A 23,024-nucleotide genomic window follows, 5' to 3' on the forward strand; every position below is an offset into this window, starting at 1 on the left:
AGGCTCCAGCAGATCCCTGGGACCCTGGTTAGGGAATAAGGGGGTACAGATGATGGATGATCCATTTGTCTCTCTAGTGTTACACTGTCTATTGTCTCTGCTCAGCTTCTCCACTTGAAGAGCAACAAATACCTGACGGTGAACAAGCGTCTGCCTGCCCTGTTAGAGAAGAATGCCATGAGGGTGACACTGGACACAGCTGGCAACGAGGGCTCCTGGTTTTACATCCAGCCCTTCTACAAACTGCGCTCCATTGGAGACAGTGTGAGTCTCCATGTGCATAAGTCTGTAGGGACGGTGTCCTGTATCTTTCATGTAAAATACAGTAGCTGGTGTTAATTTATATAATACTTTACTTTAACTTGGAGTTGCTAGTTTGCAAATGTAGTCATAAATTAGTATTACAGGATTAAGACTGCAGAATGAACCTTGAGGGCACAGGTCTTCTTTACCATCCTAAACCTCAATCTGAGGCCTCTATCTGATCACATCTATGCTGAGATGTGTCTGTGCCAACACTCAATTGGTGTTTATCTGATCACAAAGCTCTTGTTGGCAGCAGTTCTTCTTCCCTGCTGCAGGAGGGAGTGGGCTGGAGCCCAAGGACAAAATGAACCACAGTAGGGACCAGGCTTCTCTGCTAAGCTGCTCTTAAAGTAGGTATGGCACAAAGCCTAAGCAGCAGGTCTTGAATAAAAAGAAAACTGAAGTTACTCTGAACCTGCTGAGAATAGTAAGAAGACAGTGACAGGAAAATGGAAACCAACGCGTTCTCTCATCCTTGATCGTATGTGTTTTGCTTTGGGAAGATATATACACTGGGCTTCCACAGAGTACCCACTGGCTAAATGCAATGAAGTGTTTTTTAACTGTTTATATGTCCGCACTGAAGTTAAACTAAAATAAAATGCAACATGTGCATGTGACAAGCGAGAGCTATCTGATGAAACGTAAAGTCCTGATAGCTGCACACCTTCTTAAAAAACCCTGACCCTGTTCAGTCCACATTTGGAAGATCTGTTTGCACTAGGACTACAATGCATAACCTTTGCTCTTTTATGTTTCTCATGACTGTATTTCATTGTCTCTGCTTATATGTGTGATGACAGGTGGTGATTGGGGACAAAGTGGTCTTGAACCCTGTCAATGCCGGTCAGCCGCTCCACGCCAGCACACACCAGCTTGTGGATAATCCAGGATGCAATGAGGTTTGGCGGATTCACTGCGACTCATTTTTGTTTCTTAACGGCCTCTCTGGGAGTAGCTGCTGCGTTGAATCTTGCTTTTATATTCTCGTAACTGCTCGTTGTTGTTAGCAGCCTGGTGTGAAAAGTTTCCTCTTGCCTCCTGGTTCAGGACAGATAAGCAGTGGGATAAAACTAACACTGCATTTGGAGGGTTGTCCATAACACTAGACTGTTGCTTAACAACACTGTGTTATTTTACCAACATGCCTTGCAGTCTTCTTATTGCAGCACTGAGGCAGTTAAAGGGATAGGTCAGGTTTGGGGCAGTTGTGCAGTTTTTTCTCTTTATCAAAAATAGGACAAACTGCCGAGGACATAAAATAAGTCTCCAAAACGCTGCCGTTAAACCTTGGCAGTGCTCCACTGTCAGGAGATTACACTTACAAAATTCTGACTGTTTGTTTTTCAGGTGAACTCGGTCAACTGTAACACCAGCTGGAAGATTGTGTTGTTTATGAAATGGAGCGACAATCAGGAGATCATCTTGAAGGGGGTTTGTGTTACAGCACCGAGCAACTAATTTTGTCATTTACAAAGACTTTTTATTGTTTTTTATAATAAAACACCAATAAGTTATACACCATACAGTATATAGATGTTATACTACTACTGAATTGTTAAAGGTTTCCATTAATATCTATCTAATGATCTGTTGCTCTCTCAATAATGCATGTTTTTCAGCTGTAGGTGTTGCGTAATGTCCTTTGTGAGAGTGGGCTGGTAGCTTTGTTTGTTTTCAGTTTGTTATGATGAGTTCACAGTGTTTGTTTGCAAATGCTGTTGTATTTTATTGCTTATTAACCTGCTCTGTATTAGGGACTATCATCAAAATGCAAGAGGTTGCTCCAAAATGTTTGACAAAACATATCAAACCAATCCCGAGGTGTTTACAGAACCTATAAACTAGTAAAACCGGTGTAAGCCCACACTGATCGTATACATGTCTGACGTGTTGAGTAAATATTCATTTACATATGTGGAAAATATGAAATCTGCTATATACGAATAAATATTTCTTTTTTAAATGTTTATCTCAGTCTTAGGGTTAGGGTGGATTTATTTTAGATGGTAACAAACCTTCTCCTTGTCTCCAGGGTGATGTGGTGCGGTTGTTTCATGCAGAGCAGGAGAAATTCCTCACGTGTGATGATCACAGAAAAAAACAATATGTCTTCCTTCGCACTACTGGGCGGCAGTCAGCTACTTCAGCAACCAGCAGCAAAGCCCTCTGGGAGATTGAGGTGAGGAAGGATATTTTTAGAGTTGGGTTCTGATGATTTGTGAAGTGCAGCTGTTTTCCAACTGCCAAAACACTTTGTCTGTTTCCCAGCACTTCTGCCTTTCCTATCAGCGCCTGTTTAATTAAGAGTAAGCGTTCATATAGGCTGTTATTGTCGTGTGCTCCTGAATCAGGTCGTGCAGCATGATCCATGTCGAGGGGGCGCTGGCTACTGGAACAGCCTGTTCAGGTTCAAACACCTGGCTACTGGACACTACCTGGCTGCAGAGGTCAGTCCACGGTGTTTTTAGTAACTACTGACAAAATTAAAAAATAAAATATCACACTACACCTTTATATTCGAATACTAAATACTGACACATTTTAGGAATTACTGTTGGTGCTCAAGTATTAAGATTAAAGACATGACTGATGTCCAGTGAGTCAGAAATATTCACTGTTTATTTGACTGTTACTTCAGTCATTTCTCTGTAAAAGTAAAAATGGGATTTTGACTAAATGATGATATTTAAACTGGCTTTTTACTCACCACTTTGTGTTTTTGCAGATGAATCCAGAATATGAAGAGGAGTGCTTGGAGTCCCGCTCTTCAGTAAGCTCAGTTGAAATGCGTATTGGGAATAAGTTTCATATATAACGTTCACAACACTGCTATACCACTTAACTCACACACTCATGCCTAAGGCTCCCTTCAAAGTCTTTTAGCAGATGTTTAAAATGTGACTGGAGGAAATAATCAACCAGCAGTCAACATCAGAGTGAGAAGGCATCACATTCCTTTGGCCAGCAGATGGCAGCCGTTCACTGTGAAGGCGCCCCAGTTATTTACCACAGCTCACTGAACTGGATGTGGCTGCCTGCCTGAAGCTGTTTGCATCTGCTGACCAGACAATGACACTCCCACTAATACCACTGCTACTACTACTCCTACTTCTGCTACTACTACTACTCCTCTAGCCCCCAGTATTTTATTTTTCAAACAGGACTCCAAAGTCCCAAATAGGACCAAAGTAACCAAACCAAAGACTTCATTTAATTGTGTCCAGTCTAGTCCATTTAAAGCTCAGACTGATTTGATGGAGTTGTTGAGTTGTAACACCTTTCTGGTGACCATTATTGGCTTTTACTGAGACTTAGTCAAAGACTAATGGGCATTTGAGCAGCGATTGCTTCAGCCACTGTACTTCATTTACAGTCAGGTCCTAGAAATCTGCACCCTGCTCAGTGACCAACCTGACTGTTGTTGATTTTAACATCCATTCAGATAATCTGCGATGAAAGTGATCATCTGTGTGTAGTTACAAGAGTTTTCCTACACAGGTAATATCTAATCATGACCTGTCCTTCCAGCTGGATTCAGAACAAGACGTCTTGCGATCTCGTCTGCGAATCCCCCAGGACAAAGTCATGTATACTCTCGTGTCTGTTCCTGATGGAAATGACATCTCCTCCATATTTGAGCTCGACCCTACCACTTTAAGAGGGGGGGACTCGCTGGTACCCAGGTAGGAAGCCCATAGTGACGAGATGGTGAAATGCATCAAATCTCCTCATTGTGGTGTTGACGCAGATATGACTCAAGAGCAGAGTGTGGTCCATTCACTGGCCTGTCACTATTTCCAAGAAGGTCAAATATCAGACACGTTACCAGCAGGGGACTTTTACGTTTGTAGTCATCATTATATGGTTATGAGCCATAAACCTGGGAAAGACTATGTCTGTGTTGGTGCTTGTTAGTGTAATGTGTGCTGTCTGCTCTTACTCGCAATCATTTCTTGCTCTTACTCATCATCATTTTGGTTATACTGGTCACTTGTGTTTGTAGTGTAGATGGATTTTTTATTTTTTTGTCATGTGTGACAAATTAAATAGAGCACAGACACAGCATTTTACCAGGAATAGAAAACTATACATCTAATTTTGTATATGTATACAGTTTATGTGGTTTACTTATGTATTTTAATTTTATGCAGCTTTATAATTCTACTTCATTACATTTCAGAGTCATTTATCTATGACATTTAGCTGATAGCTACAATTTGAAAGCAGGACTTTTACTTGGAATCATTTACGCAAACATAACAACATTTTAAAAATGTCTTTTCAGGAACTCATATGTGCGCCTCAGACATTTGTGTACAAACACATGGGTTCACAGCACCAACCAACCAATAGACAAAGAGGAGGAAAAGCCTGTCATGTTGCGTGTGAGTGACAGTTCATGTGCAATAATATGTTTATCATCAGTTAGTTGTTGCAGCTTATCTCAAATGTACAAGACGTTGAAGTGAAATTCTGTCTGGGTTTATGAGATTTTGTGGTTTATCAAAGGGGTCAGCAGTAATAAAAGTGTAAGCCAACCATTGTCAGCTGAAAATGCATTAATACAAGTTATTCCCAAGTTATTGAAGAGTTTTTGAAATTAATATTAATTGCAGATAATCAATGTACAACTTCAGTTTGTATTAACTTCAATTTCCGTATTTAAAAAAGAGCTAAAACAAATGTTTCAGAGATCTAAGTACTCAAAATATTCCTCTGATAGATGGTACAGTTTATATTTCTTTTCTGATTCAAGATCGGCACATCTGCAATGAAAGAGGACAAAGAGGCTTTTGCGATTGTGCCCGTGTCCCCAGCTGAAGTGAGAGACCTTGACTTTGCCAATGATGCCAGTAAGGTGCTGGCATCTATTGCTGGAAAGCTGGAAAAAGGCACCATCACTCAGAACGAGAGAAGGTATACAAGTCAGGCTGACGCCCGATCGTGAAACAGGAAAAAAGATGAATGAATTATCATTAATTATCGTTTTGTGTTTGTGTGTTTTCACATACAACCAGAGCGGTTACCAAGCTTCTGGAGGATCTGGTGTTCTTTGTCGTGGACATTCCCAACAATGGGCAGGATGTTCTAGAGATCATGGTGAACAAACCAAACAGAGAACGCCAGAAACTCATGAGAGAGCAGAATATTCTCAAACAGGTAATAGGTCTTAATACAATTTGATGACACTCTCCATCAAATGTAAACTTATTTAAATCTCATTAACCTTCTGTTAAAGTTGCATGTTTGTCAGGCTGCTGTCTGTGTCGGTGCCTTCTTTTGGCGTTAACCTCAATATGGTTACAATCGTCACAACCTTATCCCTGCATTCAGATCTTCAAGCTACTGCAGGCTCCCTTCACAGACAGTGGAGACGGGCCCATGCTGCAACTGGAGGAGCTGGCTGACCAGCGTCATGCCCCCTTCAGACACATCTGCCGCTTGTGTTACCGGGTTTTACGTCACTCTCAGCAGGACTACCGCAAGAACCAGGTACAGTCCATCAGCCCTCCAAGTGTGACATGGGCGTACACGCCAAAGTGCATCATAATTTTCTTTAGTTTAATCTAATGGTAAGTGAAAGAAGCCCCTGCGTTCTAGTTTCACTGCTGTGCTTATCAAAATAAACCATGCCCTCAATCTAAAATGTGTAACTGTGTGTGACTGTGCATTATGCAAGACCAGTCTGCTGAGACGTTTATCAAATTTTCTGCTGATACACAGAGCCCTGGTATGATTCACGCACATGCTCTAACATGTTTTTACTGTATATGTGAAACACAACATCCCCCTTTTCTAAGAAATCTAGTTTCTCTTCGCTGTTTCATTAGGTTGAGTATGAGAAGCCAGTGTGTTCCTAACGTTTGCTTTTCCCGATGAACAAAGACCAAACGGACCTCTGTTAGTTAATAAAAGTAATGGATATAGAGAAGGTTATGCCCTATAGTGCTCATGGAGAACATAAACACCTAGAGTTAATAATGACAAATCATCTTGTTTTGGTTTGTGTATGTTCAGCTTGGTTATCTGTGTCCTGCAGGAATATATAGCCAAACAGTTTCGCTTCATGCAGAAGCAAATTGGCTATGATGTTTTGGCAGAGGACACGATCACAGCTCTGCTGCATAACAACCGCAAACTTCTGGAGAAACATATCACTGCTGCAGAGATCGACACATTTGTTAGTCTGGTCCGCAAGAACCGTGAGCCCAGGTCAGTGTGTCTGTACGCTGTAGACACAATGATCAGACTAACAGATTAAATCATTTGCTGCTTTGCTAAGATAGTTTGTAAATAATCTTTAGACCCCTGATTGTAATTGGCATATTCTGGTCCCATGGCTTGTCCTGTGTACACAAATGCACATAATAAGTTTTACAATGCAAGACTGCACATGGGTGTAAACTACCACAGCCATGAACAAAGACAGTCGGCATGTAATTTTAACATAAAACCTAAGTGATGTGCAAGTTCACTTTGTAAATATCTTTTAAGCTCCATGTTAAAATTCCCTTTTGCAGTTACAGCAGATCAGTGCAATGTACTGGAAAGATGTTTTATTTGTCAAGCTTACATAACTGACTTTAGAGTTTGGTTTTATTTTATCATGGGTCATGGATGATTTGAATTTATTTATTTGTGTGTGTGTGTGTGTGTGTGTCCAGGTTCCTGGACTATCTGTCAGACTTGTGTGTGTCAATGAATAAGTCCATCCCTGTGACACAGGAGCTTATTTGTAACGCAGTACTGGATCCAGCTAATGCAGACATCCTTATAGAAACAAAGTAAGTGCTCTCCGCTCCACCTTCACTTATTCAGTTTCATCGACTTCATCGACTGATTTACATCCAAACCTAATGACTGATTAATTAAAAAACAGTCTGTTAGCATATAAACTTTGTCCTAATTTCATATAATGGGCTACAAAGGTGTAAAGAACAGCTAAAATTTGGGCTAAAATGATTAGATGTCATATTCTCCCCGTGCCTGCTTGAATCTTCTCCAGATGCCCTGGTTTCCTCCCACAGTCAAATACATGCAAGTTATTCCAATTTATTTATTTCAACAGGTGTGAATGTGAGTGTTTGTCTCTATGTGTCAGCTCTGTGATGGACTGGAGATCTGCCCAGGGTGTACCCCACCTCTCACCCAGTGCCAGCTGGGATTGGCTCCAGCCCCCCATGACCCTGGGTTGGACTAAGAATGAATGAATGAATGAATGGATGGATGGATGAGTGATTAGATGATTAGTTAATTGATCAGTGTATCTCCAACTGTACTGGACTTTTACTAATGTTTAATCAGACAAATTTGAAGACATCACTTTAAACTCTGGCTCATAATGACATTTTATAGATTAATCAATAAGAAAAATAATAGTTCATTACAACCCTATGGGGCTGTATTAAAAATTTGGATACATTATATATTAGTACAGATTCATGTACTAGGTTTTATCACATCAGCTTTAAGAGCCTCTAAGGGAGACAGTAATAATGTCGGCAGTATTTGTGTCTGAATCCTAATAACTTTTAACATTTGTCACAAATATTTTGCCTTATACTCATTTATTCCCATCAGCTTGTACCAAACATACATACACATATCTATCTGATGTTATCTATACCCACCTATTCCTATTTAGGGGCCAGGGATCTGCTGGAGCCTATCCCCGCTCTCTTTGGGTGATTCATTTTTTAATTACCTGCTCTTATTGCAGACTGGTATTGTCGAGATTTGAAATCGAGGCACCGCCACTCGGGGAGAACTCTGTGGAGTCAGAGGAGGATGAGGAGGAAGTGTGGTTGTTCTGGAAGGACAGCAATAAAGAGATCCGCAGTAAAAGCATCAGGGAACTGGCTCAGGACGCCAAGGAGGGCCAGAAGGAGGACCAGGAGGTGATCAGTTACTACAGGTAATAAATTAGATAGTGCATTCAACATATTACAGTCATTATCTATGAAAGTAAAATAACTTGGTTATGGGAATGTTCAGACACATTTCACAATTTCAAAGTAAGTCTGTGTGTACTTGTGCCTTCTTCTGTACATGTATACTACAGGTACCAGCTGAACCTGTTTGCCAGGATGTGTTTAGACCGCCAGTATTTGGCAATCAACAAGATCTCTGGCCAGTTGGATGTCGACCTGATCCTGCGATGCATGTCAGACGAAGACTTGCCCTATGACCTGCGAGCCTCCTTCTGTCGCATGATGCTGCACATGCATGTGGACCGTGACCCTCAGGAGCAGGTTACTCCTGTCAAATATGCACGACTCTGGTCTGAGATCCCTTCAGAGATTGCCATTGACGAGTGAGTGGATGGAAAACATTTAACATGTTAATTTAATAATATTTTTGTTTTCTAGAGAGCATTTTTTTTTATTGTTATAGTTTTATTTGTGATTGTTCTGTGTTATTGTAGCTATGACAATGATGGAACATCTAAAGATGAAATTAAGGAGAGATTCTCGCAGACTATGGAGTTTGTTGAGAACTACCTGAGAGATGTGGTGTGTCAGAGTTTCCCTTTTGCAGATAAAGAAAAGAACAAGCTCACCTTTGAGGTTGGTCTGATACACAATAAGATTCACAATAGTCACATTATGAGAGAAACTTATTTAATGCATCCATCATTTTTAGGTTGTGAATCTGGCCAGGAACCTGATTTATTTTGGTTTCTACAACTTCAGTGATCTGCTGAGACTAACTAAAATCCTGCTGGCTATTCTGGACTGTGTCCATGTGAGCACAATTTTCCCTTTCAACAAACTGGACAAAGGAGATGAGAGTAAAGGTATAAATGCCCCTGGAGTCAGTGGTGGACCAAATACCCGATGGGCATCAAGCTGAACTGTGTGTGTGTGTGCTTGTGTGTGTGTGTGTGTGTGTGTGTGTGTGTGTGTGTTTCCAGGCAGTAATGTGATGAGGTCGATTCATGGTGTTGGAGAACTGATGTCCCAAGTAGTCCTGAGAGGAGGGGGCTTCCTTCCCACGCCGTCCAACAACAGATCCAATGGAGACACCGTCAAAACTCAGAGCGAACCAGAGAAACAGGACATACTTGTCATGGACACCAAGCTCAAGATCATCGAGATCCTGCAGGTGAAGGATATGCAATAATATACTTCAGGCGTACATACAGTGTAAATGGAATATCATAGTTTTATATTCATATTAAAACTTGTGTTACTTTTATGCTGCAGTTTATTTTGAATGTCCGCCTGGACTACAGGATATCCTGTTTGCTGTCCATATTTAAGAGGGAGTTTGATGAGAGCAACTCCCAGACTGAATTATCTGTACCTGGAGTAATGGAAGGACCAAACAATATGCCAGGTCAGATTAACATAGGGTTGCAATTTACACCAGTGGTTTGTTCCATGAAATGAAGTTATTTTTAAATAAACATTGTCATATTTTTGTGATTCCAGGAGCTTTGGATTTTGAACAGATAGAAGAGCAGGCAGAGGGGATATTTGGTGGAAGGTGATCACAGTTTTAATATAAGACAAGTACAAAGAAATACGCAAAAGACAGTGCTTTTTCATGAATATGTGTTCTGTATTTATCTAGTGAAGAGAATACCCCTCTGGACCTGGACGATCATGGTGGTCGTACCTTCCTGAGGGTCCTACTTCACTTAACCATGCATGACTATCCTCCTCTGGTGTCCAGAGCCCTGCATCTGCTTTTTAGGCACTTCAGCCAAAGGCAGGAGGTTCTGCAGGCTTTTAAACAGGTATTGTGACGACTCGGTGGCATTTAAAGGTGGTTTCAGCATCATCTTTCCATCCCGTCTATCTCTTCCATACTCCATAATGCTACATATGTATGTGCCTTAATAGGTCCAGCTGTTGGTCACCAGCCAAGATGTGGAGAATTACAAGCAAATAAAGTCAGATCTGGACCAGCTGCGCTCTATTGTAGAGAAATCTGAGCTCTGGGTGTATAAGAGGCAGGGGCCAGATGAGGGCATGGATGCAGGGGAGGTGCTGTCCACTACAAAGGTGCAGTATATTGTGCATCAAAAAAAAAGCAAAGCACACTGAAGCATTTTAGCTACAGTAACGCCTTTGTGTCTGATGCATTTTGTGTAGAAGGAATCAGGGGGGTCAGACAAACCGAAGAAAGCAGAAAGTACAAGCAGTTACAACTACAGAGTGGTGAAAGAGGTAATTACCATACTAGACAAGCTCTTATCTGCATGTATTGCAAAAAATATTGTGTAACTTTTTAATCTCACTTCCTTGTTTCTTGTTTTTCTCTCACTTTACCGTACCAGATCCTGCTGCGTCTCAGCAGGCTGTGTGTCCAAGAAGGTCTGTCAGGGCGGAAGAGCAAGAAACAGCAGCAGAGACTTTTGAGGAACATGGGGGCTCATGCAGTGGTCCTTGAGCTTTTACAGATCCCCTATGAAAAGGTGTCAGTGGTGTCAAAGACATTGTGTTCAGTGACATGAGTTTTGTGGACAAACCTTGACTTTAGCCATTTTCACCTCAAGGGAGAAGATTTGCGTATGCAGGACATCATGAAGCTAGCTCACCAGTTTCTGCAGAACTTCTGTGCAGGAAATCAGCAGAATCAAGCCCTGCTTCACAAGCACATCAATCTTTTCCTCAACCCAGGGGTGAACAATCATCATGCAACACCAAACACTGCTGGAAGTCAATAATTTAGATTTTTAAACAGTGTTCAGTTCTGATGCTACTTCTCTTCTCTCTTTGGTTCAGATTTTAGAGGCCATCACAATGCAGCATATCTTCATGAACAACTTCCAGCTGTGCAGTGAGATCAATGAGCGTGTGGTTCAGCACTTTGTCCACTGCATTGAGACACACGGCCGTAATGTCCAGTACCTCAAGTTTCTGCAGACTATTGTCAAAGCAGAGAACAAATTCATCAAAAAGTGTCAGGACATTGTGATGGCAGAGGTAGTGCCTCGTTTCCACGTTGTTCATTTACAGCTTTTTGTCTCCTTGTGTCCTGACGCAGTTGTGTGTATTTGTTTCTTCCTGCAGCTGGTGAACGCAGGTGAGGATGTTCTGGTCTTCTATAATGATCGCGCCTCCTTCCAGACACTGGTCCAGATGATGCGATCGGAGAGGGACCGCATGGATGAAAACAGTCCTCTGATGTACCACATACACCTGGTGGAGCTCTTGGCTGTCTGCACTGAGGGCAAGAATGTCTACACAGAGATCAAGTGTAACTCCTTGTTACCACTGGATGACATTGTGCGGGTGGTGACCCATGAGGACTGTATCCCTGAGGTGAGACATCCTAAGAATTTAGCAGCTATGACATAACACGGTTGTAAAAGCAAAATTAGTCGGCGCTGTGACACTGAGGTTTTTGTCACTGCGGCTCATTTCCTTGTAAATATTAAATTACCCCGTTCACATGAGCATCATGAATCATCTGTCTTCCAGCATGAAAGATTTGATTAATTTTAAACAGCCCTCAGCAGAACTGGACTTGTAGAACATCTTGTTCTTTCTGCCGTCCACTTTGCAGCTTCTGTACCGTGCAGTGAAAAATCCTCTTCAAGGGGTTTTGTACATTATTATTGTTCATGATTTTCCCACATTTAAATAGATTCGACCGCTAATCCTACATTTCTGTATTTGATTATAAACTTGACTGGAACAAATTTTTTTACATAACCTTTTAATCATAACCCTCCAGGTGAAGATCGCATATATCAACTTCTTGAACCACTGCTATGTGGACACTGAGGTAGAAATGAAGGAGATCTACACCTCCAACCACATGTGGAAACTCTTTGAGAACTTCCTGGTTGACATTTGCCGAGTAAGGAACATGACAGCTCTATGGCAGCAATAATCTCCCCGGGGAAATTAGAGTAATGCTAAAATTAGGTGAGTTATTTTCTTATGTTCCGCGTTCTCCAGGTTTGCAACAATACAAGTGATCGTAAACATGCCGACACCATTCTGGAGCGTTACGTGACAGAAACAGTCATGAGCATCGTGACGACTTTCTTCAGCTCACCCTTTTCTGACCAGAGCACCAGCCTGCAGGTATGCAGCCGCAACTCTATTAACACCTACTGTGTGCAGCACTATGCAAGGAATTTTAAAAGCACATATGTTGGTTTAAGTAGGTTAAACTGATGTTAATATCAACCCAGTTTCACTCCAAAAGAAAATGTATTTTATTAAAATACTGAGAAGCAGATATGGGTGATTTGGCTATTATAATTCAGTTAATGTAGGTTGTAATGTACATGTGCACTAAATCTGTTGCCGTGAACTCTCCTTATAGACTTATCGTGACCTTTCGCTCATACAGTATGTCTGAAATGTCCAGTGGACTCTCCTGTTAAAAGGTCATCTTCCCAGAATACATCTCACCATACACATACCATTAAGCTGTTATCTAATCTGGGCGCAATGACATTTCTAAGAAAGACAGATAACATGAGGACAGATCATAGATGTTTGAGCATCAGGGCTTCCCCTCTTCTAATACCTGCATGTAAATACCAGCTAACCTCCGACCTTTTAATGTAGTGTGTGTGTGCCATTCTTCAGGTGGCCGTCAGAAAAAACGTAAGTACACACAGTCTGTGTAACCTGCCCTGTGGAATTTCAGCCAAATAGTGTAGACAAGCTCCTCATTAAAAAAAAAAAAAAAAAAACAGACTTTAAGATTACAACCATCCTCTGCCATGTTTTTTATATTATGTGCTTCACTAAGTGGTGAAATTAGTGCATCTGTGGAGTTTCTTAGGAAGTCCTCTTCTGATTAACATCACTGGAAGTGGTTAAGGACAATGAATGTTCCCCTTCTCCTCCTGTCTAGATGCATTAATCAGAGCTCTGTTAGCCACGGTCCTGTAGAACACATTCCACATTATACACTTAAGACCAGTTAGTTAGTGATTTTTTGGCTTCTGTTGTGCTGATTAATCATTTCCCTTGTCTGTGCACAAAAAAGATCCCCTTGTTGTTTTACAAGTAAACACTTAAATATTCATAGAAAGAGTATATTTTTCACAAAATATGTTCCAAGCTGTATTTTTAACTTTAATTGCTCTGGTCTACTTAGATGCAGTCACAAAACAAACATTAAGTGTCATGTCACACACTTTACAGGATCAAATTGTTTTACAAAATGATGGTTTCCATTGTGGAGTGGGAAATGTAAAGCAATATATTTGAAAGTATGTGCATGATGCAGCTTGATTATTTTCTTCACTGCTTATATCCTCTGCTGCAGGCCTCTCTGTTGGGGAAAATATTTCAGGTATTTGTTGCAGTTTCATCAAAAAGAAAAAACAGTGCTTGGTGTTGCAGGTTCTTGTTTTGTACTTTATTTATTGGATATATATGTGAACATTTGGTTTGGTGTGAACATTTTTTGATGGATCTCCTGGGAAAGTAAAGTCTTTTGTTGGGGTAGATGACAGTTGGTTATCGTTCTTTCATGACTTTGGAAGTTTTTTCCAAAATAGAAATATAATTTTCTAAAACTGTTTTGTCTGTTTTCTCAAATCTTCCTTTCAGACCAGGCAGCCAGTGTTTGTGCAGCTGTTGCAGGCAGTGTTCAGGGTCTACCATTGCAACTGGCTCTTCCCAGTCCAGAAGGGCTTTGTTGAGAACTGTATAAAGGTGCTCTCTGATGTCGGTAAGATCAGGATCCATCTCAACTCCCATATCAGCTTTAAGAAATAAATCTTGTCTTATAAAGCCCCATAGTTTTTAAGGTCTAACCAGTCCATCATACACAGATATTTTTTCATCGGCTGTATTTAAAGTCACAGTTCTTGATGTTTGCTAGTTCTAAGACTTAAATAAAAGCTCATGGAGCTGTTTTATCTTCCTTTGTGTGTTGTGTCTTCCTGACAGCCAAAGGCAGAGCAATAGCCATCCCTGTGGACCTAGACAACCAGGTGAACAACCTGTTTGTGAAATCCAACAACATCGTCCAGAAGACAGCCATGAGCTGGAGACTTTCAGCTCGCAACGCTGCTCGCAGAGACTCTATGGTGACTGCATCACGGGACTATAGGAATATCATTGAGAGGCTGCAGGTGCAGTGTGTCTGAGTGTGTTTGTGCTTCATTCAGGTTTGTGCATTTATGGAAACAGTAAAGATGTTTCTTCGCTTGGGCTATAGGACATTGTGTCAGCTCTTGAGGACCGACTGCGTCCGTTGGTCCAGGCTGAGCTGTCAGTTCTGGTGGATGTGCTGCACCGACCCGAGCTGCTCTTTCCTGAAAACACAGATTCACGCAAGAAGTGTGAGAGTGGAGGTTTCATATGCAAGTAAGGAATAATAGCAATACCTTCTTAAATATAACATTAGACATGTCACGTATACGTACAGAAGTGTACTGACGAGTTACTCTGCTTGTGCAGACTGATCAAACATACCAAACAGCTGCTGGAGGAAAATGAAGAGAGACTGTGCATCAAAGTTCTGCAAACACTGCGAGAGATGATGACCAAAGACCGGGGTTATGGAGAGAAGGTAGGAGAGAGCTCATTTCACATTTCCATAGTGGGATTATACACTCGACTCTCATGATATGACTGTGCATACACTGTAGAATGTAAAAATATAATATCAATACATTTACAGAAAATACATTGATATTTTTAAATGTATATTTTGCATATTTGTCAGATTTGTGTAGGGAGAAGTGTCAACTTTCAGAAAACAGTAGGTGAAAGCATCTTGGTGTTACAGCACCTAAGGGAAGACCAAAATTAAATTATAAAGTAAACTTTTAACACAAAAACAACAAAATAAGAGATTCTCTATATGTTCACTGGGCCTTAATTCATGACATTTTTGTGCCCTGGACTCTATGTAGGTATTTATATGATTTAACAATATGACACACATTGTCCAAACACACGCACACACACACACATACCCACACATCCTGCCAAAGTGCCCTTATTTTGAAGGGGATTGTCCTTACACTCACATTCACCTCTGACACAGGACTGTTCACTTCTCAGAAAAGCTTTCAGCCACGGTCACCGATGTGAGAGACAGCACTAATTCTGCTCACTGTGGGCAATATCCATTCATAAGTACTATCCCTTCTAACCTTCTGAGGTCAATAGGTATTCACACAGACTTAACTAACATGTCATGCTGTGTCACCGAGCTCTGCTGTAGCTTCCTCCTTCTTGTGCTGTTATCTAACCCCATAAACCCTCTGTTCTCTTTCAGCTCAGGGCCTTTGATGATGAGATGGATATGCCTAAGGTTGTTTTTTATTTCTACCATTCATGCCCTTGTTTCTCTGACATCCTGCCTGTTATGTCTGCGTAACACTAGTGACTGTACTGTATGTGTTGTGCTGTAGGCAGCTGGGGCTCTAGGCACAGCTGGTAGCAAACTACAGTGGGCTGGTTTCTCTCTTTAATACCTGCTGCCATGAAACAGTTTCTCACTGAAATTCATGAGAAAGAGGGAGAGAGAGAGAGAGGATGGGTGATGTGTGCATGTTGCTCAACAGAGCTGTGTTATTCAAAGTTCCAAGGTGAGTCACTTGCTGTCTGGGCCATCTGCCAGTGCTGCGTTTGCGTCTGCTCACTGTCCTCACGCTGGACGTTTGTGTGCGTTCATCATAGGAAGTCATGTTGGGGCATTCATTAACATTATTTTCAGTTAAATACTTATTTCACATTTTATTTCACCCTCAAGACAAACTCATGAATACAAAGAAAGGAAAATAACAGCTAAGTAAAAAAGAACTGATTACCGACCAGCTGACAAAGATCATTTATTTTAAATTACATAAAAATACTTGGAGGAAAGACAATAAATGAGAAAGTCGTAAAATAAAGCTCCTCATAGCATAAAAGTTATCATCCCGTGTCTTCATGTTTGACACAGCGGTTAACAGAATAAAGCCTTAAAGCTGTGTCATGTCCTGTTTTCAAGCAGGTGTTTTATTTTTTTTTTTCTTTCGTTGTGACTGTTCAGCTTTTTTGCAGGGTGTTTCCCCTGAATCACCTTCGGGCACCAACAGGGGGCACTGTGACTGTGTGCGTGCTGTGTATGTGTGTATATTAATGAGTGTGTCGGGCTGTGGCAGTCATTGAGGCTGTGTCCTAGTTTTCCTTGCCTGCAAGCTGCACGATTCCTGGGCCCCTGCCAACCCTGGGCTGAGGTTACATAAGAACCAGTTTTTTTTTCCTGGAACTCAGCCTCTTTGCTGATGTGTGACCTTCAGCAGTAATTGCCAACCCACACTGCCGTTGTTTGTTTGTGTGTGTGCATGCGTGTGTATGTGTGTGTGAGTGTGTGAGTGTGTGTGTGCGTGCACCAGCGTGTATAAATGCAAGTTGCGAGCATGGTGGTAAAGAGGTGTCAGGGGTGTGAAGAGCTGTTTGCATGAGCGTGTGAGGGAGAGATGATCCCTGCACACACCTGTTAAGTATTGTATCTCTGTCTGTCTACACATGAAAAGCAGCTCTGATGTAAGAGTGGCAGTTGAGTGGAAACCTGTTCCTCTTCCCGAATGTGCCAGTTTTTATATTTACCGTCTCCTCTTTTTCCCTTTGGCCTCTTTAAATCATTGTGACACAATTCCTCAACTGCTCCAAATCCTCCCCACTTTCACTCGCACCCTTTCTCACATGAATGCAAACACACACCCACCTTGTGTCAACTTAATGAAGTTGGCTGTGAGTTTTTGTGTAGGTGTGAAAGTGCATAATTTGCTCTCGTCTCCTCGGTTGTCCTCTGGGTAAAGCAGGAGCATGGCGTACGGTTGGAATGAAGCAAGACAAACATATGAGGTTGTTTAGCCGGAAACATACTGTAGCTTACGTGGCTCACATATACTGTTGTGTTCTGCACAGTAGCTGCTTGCAAGACGTTTTTAAAATAAACGGAGATAGCATACCACCAATGTGAACATACCACCTGCTTGCTAAATGTCAGTGAGGTGATTATCAGCTAAATCCAGTGCTCTTTAGTTGTCAGTGTTATATAAGAGGCAGAGGAGCTCAGGATACAGTGTGTTGGGCTTTTACTGTCCAGGCTGCACTCTTCTCCCACCTGGCTTTGTGCGTGTGGTCTAGTCAAAGCAGTTATGCAAGCCCTCCATGTTGGAAACAAGTGATTTTTCATCCATTTCAACTCCTTGTTTGTTCACTTGGCACGCTTTTTCACTGGGCAGATTTAGAAGAATATTCAAAGTTCAGTTTTAAGATAGCATCTAGCTCCTTTTTCTTTTTTTTTTGTAATTTACTCACCACATTTTTCACACTCCACACCCACAGCGGTGCATTCCCCTGTCAGATCAAGACAGAAATTTGTTTTGCAGTTCTGGTGTAGTATGTCAGCTGCAAAGAAAATGACAGAGTACCATCTTTTAATTTAGTTTGTGTTTCTGTCTGCATATAACAAGCAGCCAAGTGGTAAACCCCAGTTTTCATGTCATTCACCACTGGTTTAAACATGACTCAGTTTCAGTCTGCAAAGATACAGAGACATGTTTGTTTGCCCACTTTCAGAAAAACACCTAAACATAAGGTAGAATAAAGTCTATGTGCTTGTGTGCACATTTATTTCCTCTTTTGTCAGACTAAGAGGTGTAAGTCTGAATCAGGGGTTTGCCCCGGGGAGTTTCCATTGATGGAATCCACTGTGTTTGGTGCGGATGTGGCAGTTTTGAGGGGTTGCTGCGGTGTCTGTGGTCTGATTAGCTTCACATATCTTCTCTGATCAGCATATGGCTTTGTGGTTTGATGTGGTGGCAGTGAGGTAATGTCCACAGACTTGAAGATGCTGCTCCCACTGTGTGAGGACTGACCTACTCCTGAACTCTGCCCCAATATACCAACTTTTAGCTTGGATCTAAGTGAGTTTGAATTCTTGAAATTGAATATCACACGTCACATAGTTTAACTATTGGACAACAGCGCTTGAAATATTAGAAACATCCATCCATCATCTGTACCCCCTTAGTCCTAACCAGGGTCCCAGGGATCTGCTGGAGCCTATCCCAGCTCTCTCTGGGTGAAAGGCAGGGGTCCACCCTGGACAGGTCCCCAGTCCATCACAGGGCCACATAGAGACAAACAACCTCACACACTCACACTCACTCCTATGGGCAATTTAGAGTCACCAATCAACCTGACATACATGTTTTTGGACTGTGGGAGGAAACCAGAGGACCTGGAGAAAACCCACACAAGCACAGGGAGAACATGCAAACTCCACACAGAAAGGCCCCTGATGGGTTTCAAACCAGGAACCTTCTTATCCACCGTGCTGCCCCGCATATTAGAAACATTAAAAAGCATAACTAACTAATATGATTATAATGTGTAATCTAAAGTGTTAATATGAGTATACTTAGTGTTTTCCCTTTCTGCTTTCACACCATTTCTCTGTCTGTCACTTTCTCTTTCTCAGTTTTCTCATTTTGCTTTTTCCTCCACCACCCACATACCAGCCGAGTCTCTGTCTCCTACCTGTATAAAACACTGGCCACTGAAAGCCATGTACAGTATCTCCAAAACTGATAATTATAAATTTCTCAGGCCATCCTCTCGTTCTCACAGTACCTATCCTAAAAAAAAAACCAAAACATTTCATAACAAATTAAGAAACTATCAGTATAGTACAGTGTTACCTGTGCTACATGAGGGAGGGTGCAGCCTCAGTTTGCCTCTGGTTAATATATTGGCAGTCGAGCTCGGCATAGTGATGCAGTGATGAACACTGTCACGTTACAGCAAGGAGGTTCCAGGTTCGACCCCACAGCCTTTCTGTGTGGAGTTTGCATGTTCTCCCAGTGCCTGCGTGGCTTTTCTCCAGGTACTTCTGCTTCTTCCCACCGTCCAAACACGTGGAAGTCCATAGGTGTGAATGTCAATTTGAGTGTGTGTCAGACTGTCGGTTATAAAGTCAAAAGTGTGCACAGAAGCAAAACTGCATACACACCGAGTATATACTGTAAATACATCGTGCTGTTGACCTTGACTGACAGGGACTAGCCCACCTGTCAAGGTGTGTAAATCCTCTCCGTGTGTGTGTTTGCTGTTCTCTGTCCCTTGTGTATGTCACTCGCTGTTTCTCTGTCTTGCCCCCCTGTGTTTTTGGTGACAGATGGCCTCTGTAAGCAGGTCTTTGTCACTGGTATAGTGGCCTGGTTTCTGGGATTATGTAATTCTAACCCCATCGGGCCTTGCCTCTCCTCTCTCCTCGCCTGCCCCTCCCAATATTGTATTTTTACATAACAATTTATTGGAGCGTTGCCTTTTACCACTTTCCCAGTGGTGAACATATGCTGTACATAGACGTACTGAATTGTTAATACTGCGGAGCTTCCTTTTCAACCCACATTTGATTATTGCTTTTTCACTTGCTCATAACGATATTCAAAAAGAGAACCTTTCGTTTTGTCATTACTCATTGATTACTCACTGATTTTAAATGACGGGTTTAGTGTGATTTCGGTTTTTCTGTGTTTCTTGAATGGCTTGTTTCGGCAGTTTCCTCCCACAGTCCAAAGACAGTTTGGGTTTAGGCTACCTGATGGCTCTAAACTGCCCATAGGTGTGAGTGTCTGTCTCTATGTGCAATGACAGACTGGTGATCTGTCCAGGGGGTACCCAGACTCATGCCCAGTGTCAGCTGACCCCACCCCTCCTGGGTCTTCCAAGATATAAGTGCTAGATGATGGATGGATGTACAGATGGATTGAGGGATGGATGGATGAATAGATGGATGAATAGATGGATGGATAAGAGTCAGAGTTTGGGGGAATTCTACATGTTTTCTCTTTGTCTTCCTGAACAACTCATTGCACCCAGCCAAAAAAGCCACATGTTCAAGTTTTTACTCTTAAGGATTATTTTACTCTTGGACAGAGCAGACCATTTCCAGCCGTGGTATTTAACGCTGTACACATCTCCTGTCTTGGCTCTCTTAACCCTCCGCAACCGCAATGTTTCCCTAATTTCTAACATGGCATTAAATGCATGACAGCTCACCCTGAGCAAAGACTTTGCATGGCCATTTAAAACTTCTTACTAGGTATGTTATATGATTATTAACCTGACAATTGCCTTTTTTGTGCTGCATGAACGCTAACCGTATGTTTGTATCTGTTGGACCACTCACTTGTCACTGCACACAGCAGCTGAATCAGAACCAGCCTGAGAAGCTGTTGGAGGACCAGAAGAGGGTAGGTACTTTTAACGGCATGACAGCTTATTGTAACTAAAAAAACTCATGGAGAGATAACACACATTTTAGACTCATAGCAGCTATTGCACTTGAATAAAATAATACTTCTGTTACCTTTCCCCTGCTTTTTGTGTTTCACTTACCTTCATTGCTTGTGGTAACATCTCAATACTCCACTTACGGAGCCTCAGGCATTTCTAACATAGAGCCTGGCTCTAATGTCGGTGTTCCAGCGACAAAATGTTAACTGAGTTTTGTCAATATATTATTATAGTCTCAAAGAGAAGAACATTATTTTACACACAGGTATGTTTAATGGCTGTTTAGGTGTAAATTAAATGCCCCTAACAAGAGGACTACATCACTAGGTTGTTATTTAAAGCAGTTTCATTTACATACAGAGGGGACTGCATTTTCATTACACCCTAAGCCCCTTCTTTTTCTTTTTCATACCGTTATTATAATCCTTGTTACAGCCAGGTTTGTCAGTTCATCAGTCTCGATGATGTACAGACAGGATCTTCCTCACAAGTCAAGACTTCAGGAAAATGTGTTGATGTTCTCCATTAAGACAAGGGGATAATTTTCTGCCTAAAACCAGTTGCAGTCTGTTGTTACACTCAATACATACAGTTAATTAACCTCCTGCCAACAAAAGATGAGAATAGTGTTCTTTATGCCTCCTGCAGGAACTAATCCTGGCCTCCAGAGCATAACTGTGACAGTGGATTTTACGTAATGCCACTGTCATTTATCAAGCACCACGCACAGTTGACAGTGATTTGCACATAATCACACACCAATACACAAAAAAGCCCTTTCATTTCCTTCACTTTATCCCATGGGAGGTCTCTCAGGTAGGTACTGGGCTGCGGTTGCCATAACAACGGCAAAGTCGTGCTGCCGACTGTTTGGCAGCGGATGAGTCACAGTGTGGGAGGGCTGGCCCCAGGTCTGTCTGAGTGAAAAGCAGGACCTCACATTGTCACTACAAAGGGTCACTGCTATTGACGATAATCATAACAGTGTCGGCCTTGTGGGTGGTAGATGATATAAACTTTGGTTTATGTCTGCCAGGTTTTCTGTGCAGATATTTAGGGATCCTTAAAATGAAATGTTTGCAGTAAAATGTAAACTTTATAAGTAGTACCTATGGATTACAGAGTGTGGTTGTAATGGCAGGCAGGCTATGTTATTCTGAGGTTATGGGGTCTTTAACATATGCAGTATATCTCTGATGATAAGTAATCTCTGGTATGCAACATCTCTCTCTTCTTATTGCAAACATCACGTCATCACATCCTTCCTATTCTTTCCTCTCGTAGGGTGAGGTGCTGAGACAGATCCTGGTGAACCGTTACTATGGCAACTTCCAGCGGAGTGGTGGGCGGCGGGACAGTCTGACGTCATTTGCCAATGGTCCCCTCGGTCCAGTAGGGCCTGGAAAAAACCAATCAGGTGGAACAGTGCAACTGGTTTTGTACATCTCCCAATACTGTGTGGTTCCAGTATCAAGCCATTAAAAACCAAATATTTCAACATCTTTAACTGAGCTGAGGGCTCTGCCAAAGAAAAGTATGACTACCACTACTACCAGGGGGGCAAAGTCTACATAAACCTTTTTGGTTAGCTATAACGTTTTCTGCCCATGAAGTTTTAATAAAACAAGGTTCTCTCAATAACTCAGAGTTGCGTTGCGAGCTTCCATTGAGCACGTAGACCACAACACGCCATTACTATTGCAAAATACTGAAGCAATGCATGTCTGTGAAGACACAGTTACAGGTTTAGATGTGCAACAGGTCTGATGTAGCATTTAATCTGCATGTAGACATATTGGTGAGTCTGTTTTTCACATAAATTCACCACTCCCATATTGACGTAACAACCAGAATGTGTTAAGTCTGAAACGACACCATCGTGCCTGTGTATTATTTGCATTATCCAGATGTGATGACTGGTCCAGATGTTGACATATTTAGACCAATAAAAGCCACCCTAGTTCCCAGTTCACCATCTCCCCCATGTGCACCGAGACGGTAGCAAACGTCCAGACCACAGGAGGTGTACTCCTCCCCTGTGTGATCCACTTTTCACTGTTGCTAGGAGACAGACTGCTACTTCCTGTGAGAGCAGCCAGTGCACCTGTTGCAGAAACAAGAACCGGGCTGATAATTCCTCCTGCACCCTGATACTGGGGCCTTTGGGAGGGAAATGTACAGGCCAAGTCATATACAGTGAATTACACAACTGTACAGTAACAGTTACTCTGGAGGTCAGTACAGGATTAGCATCACTGTAGTTAGAGGTTTCAGTCAAATAGTCAGTTTTATGCTTTTATGTTAACGTGAATCATTTCATTTCTTGCTCCTACGATTAAATAAATTATGTTTTTTCTATGTTCATGCTACTTTTTTGGGTAATTTGTTAGTAACTAATATATTTCTACAGCAAGACCTTAGCAACTTTTCTTGGATCATCATGTCATGTGTTGTTGTTTTTTTTTTTTTAATTCAAATTAT

General features: G+C 41.7%; 1 protein-coding gene across 7 annotated transcripts in view; it reads left to right on the forward strand.

Moving 5' to 3' along the window:
* Nucleotides 1-23,024, forward strand: part of LOC113130340 (inositol 1,4,5-trisphosphate receptor type 1) — a 60,660-nt gene that overhangs the window by 12,652 nt on the left and 24,984 nt on the right. For 3 of the 7 annotated variants that reach the window (XR_003295693.2, XM_026306878.2, XM_026306872.2), the window contains exons 6-41: nucleotides 106-264; nucleotides 1,110-1,208; nucleotides 1,657-1,740; nucleotides 2,342-2,488; nucleotides 2,661-2,756; nucleotides 3,035-3,079; nucleotides 3,838-3,992; nucleotides 4,595-4,694; nucleotides 5,066-5,226; nucleotides 5,328-5,469; nucleotides 5,644-5,802; nucleotides 6,350-6,522; nucleotides 6,975-7,094; nucleotides 8,030-8,224; nucleotides 8,372-8,623; nucleotides 8,735-8,876; nucleotides 8,953-9,106; nucleotides 9,224-9,414; nucleotides 9,516-9,648; nucleotides 9,744-9,798; nucleotides 9,886-10,051; nucleotides 10,158-10,319; nucleotides 10,410-10,484; nucleotides 10,595-10,732; nucleotides 10,814-10,939; nucleotides 11,043-11,243; nucleotides 11,331-11,582; nucleotides 11,998-12,123; nucleotides 12,225-12,353; nucleotides 13,842-13,962; nucleotides 14,184-14,368; nucleotides 14,455-14,603; nucleotides 14,697-14,808; nucleotides 15,523-15,558; nucleotides 20,453-20,500; nucleotides 21,828-21,960. Coding sequence is in view for 6 of the 7 variants with exons in the window: in XM_026306878.2 (XP_026162663.1) it covers nucleotides 106-264; nucleotides 1,110-1,208; nucleotides 1,657-1,740; nucleotides 2,342-2,488; nucleotides 2,661-2,756; nucleotides 3,035-3,079; nucleotides 3,838-3,992; nucleotides 4,595-4,694; nucleotides 5,066-5,226; nucleotides 5,328-5,469; nucleotides 5,644-5,802; nucleotides 6,350-6,522; nucleotides 6,975-7,094; nucleotides 8,030-8,224; nucleotides 8,372-8,623; nucleotides 8,735-8,876; nucleotides 8,953-9,106; nucleotides 9,224-9,414; nucleotides 9,516-9,648; nucleotides 9,744-9,798; nucleotides 9,886-10,051; nucleotides 10,158-10,319; nucleotides 10,410-10,484; nucleotides 10,595-10,732; nucleotides 10,814-10,939; nucleotides 11,043-11,243; nucleotides 11,331-11,582; nucleotides 11,998-12,123; nucleotides 12,225-12,353; nucleotides 13,842-13,962; nucleotides 14,184-14,368; nucleotides 14,455-14,603; nucleotides 14,697-14,808; nucleotides 15,523-15,558; nucleotides 20,453-20,500; nucleotides 21,828-21,960 (4,921 nt within the window). In the remaining variant the exon portion in view is untranslated. The remainder of the gene's footprint in view (nucleotides 1-105; nucleotides 265-1,109; nucleotides 1,209-1,656; nucleotides 1,741-2,341; nucleotides 2,489-2,660; nucleotides 2,757-3,034; nucleotides 3,080-3,837; nucleotides 3,993-4,594; nucleotides 4,695-5,065; nucleotides 5,227-5,327; nucleotides 5,470-5,643; nucleotides 5,803-6,349; nucleotides 6,523-6,974; nucleotides 7,095-8,029; nucleotides 8,225-8,371; nucleotides 8,624-8,734; nucleotides 8,877-8,952; nucleotides 9,107-9,223; nucleotides 9,415-9,515; nucleotides 9,649-9,743; nucleotides 9,799-9,885; nucleotides 10,052-10,157; nucleotides 10,320-10,409; nucleotides 10,485-10,594; nucleotides 10,733-10,813; nucleotides 10,940-11,042; nucleotides 11,244-11,330; nucleotides 11,583-11,997; nucleotides 12,124-12,224; nucleotides 12,354-13,841; nucleotides 13,963-14,183; nucleotides 14,369-14,454; nucleotides 14,604-14,696; nucleotides 14,809-15,522; nucleotides 15,559-20,452; nucleotides 20,501-21,827; nucleotides 21,961-23,024) is intronic. The other 4 variants (XM_026306874.2, XM_026306876.2, XM_026306875.2 and 1 more) reach the window with 4 other exon arrangements.

This window comes from Mastacembelus armatus, chromosome 5, assembly GCF_900324485.2.
Source record: "Mastacembelus armatus chromosome 5, fMasArm1.2, whole genome shotgun sequence".
Lineage (NCBI taxonomy): Eukaryota > Metazoa > Chordata > Actinopteri > Synbranchiformes > Mastacembelidae > Mastacembelus > Mastacembelus armatus.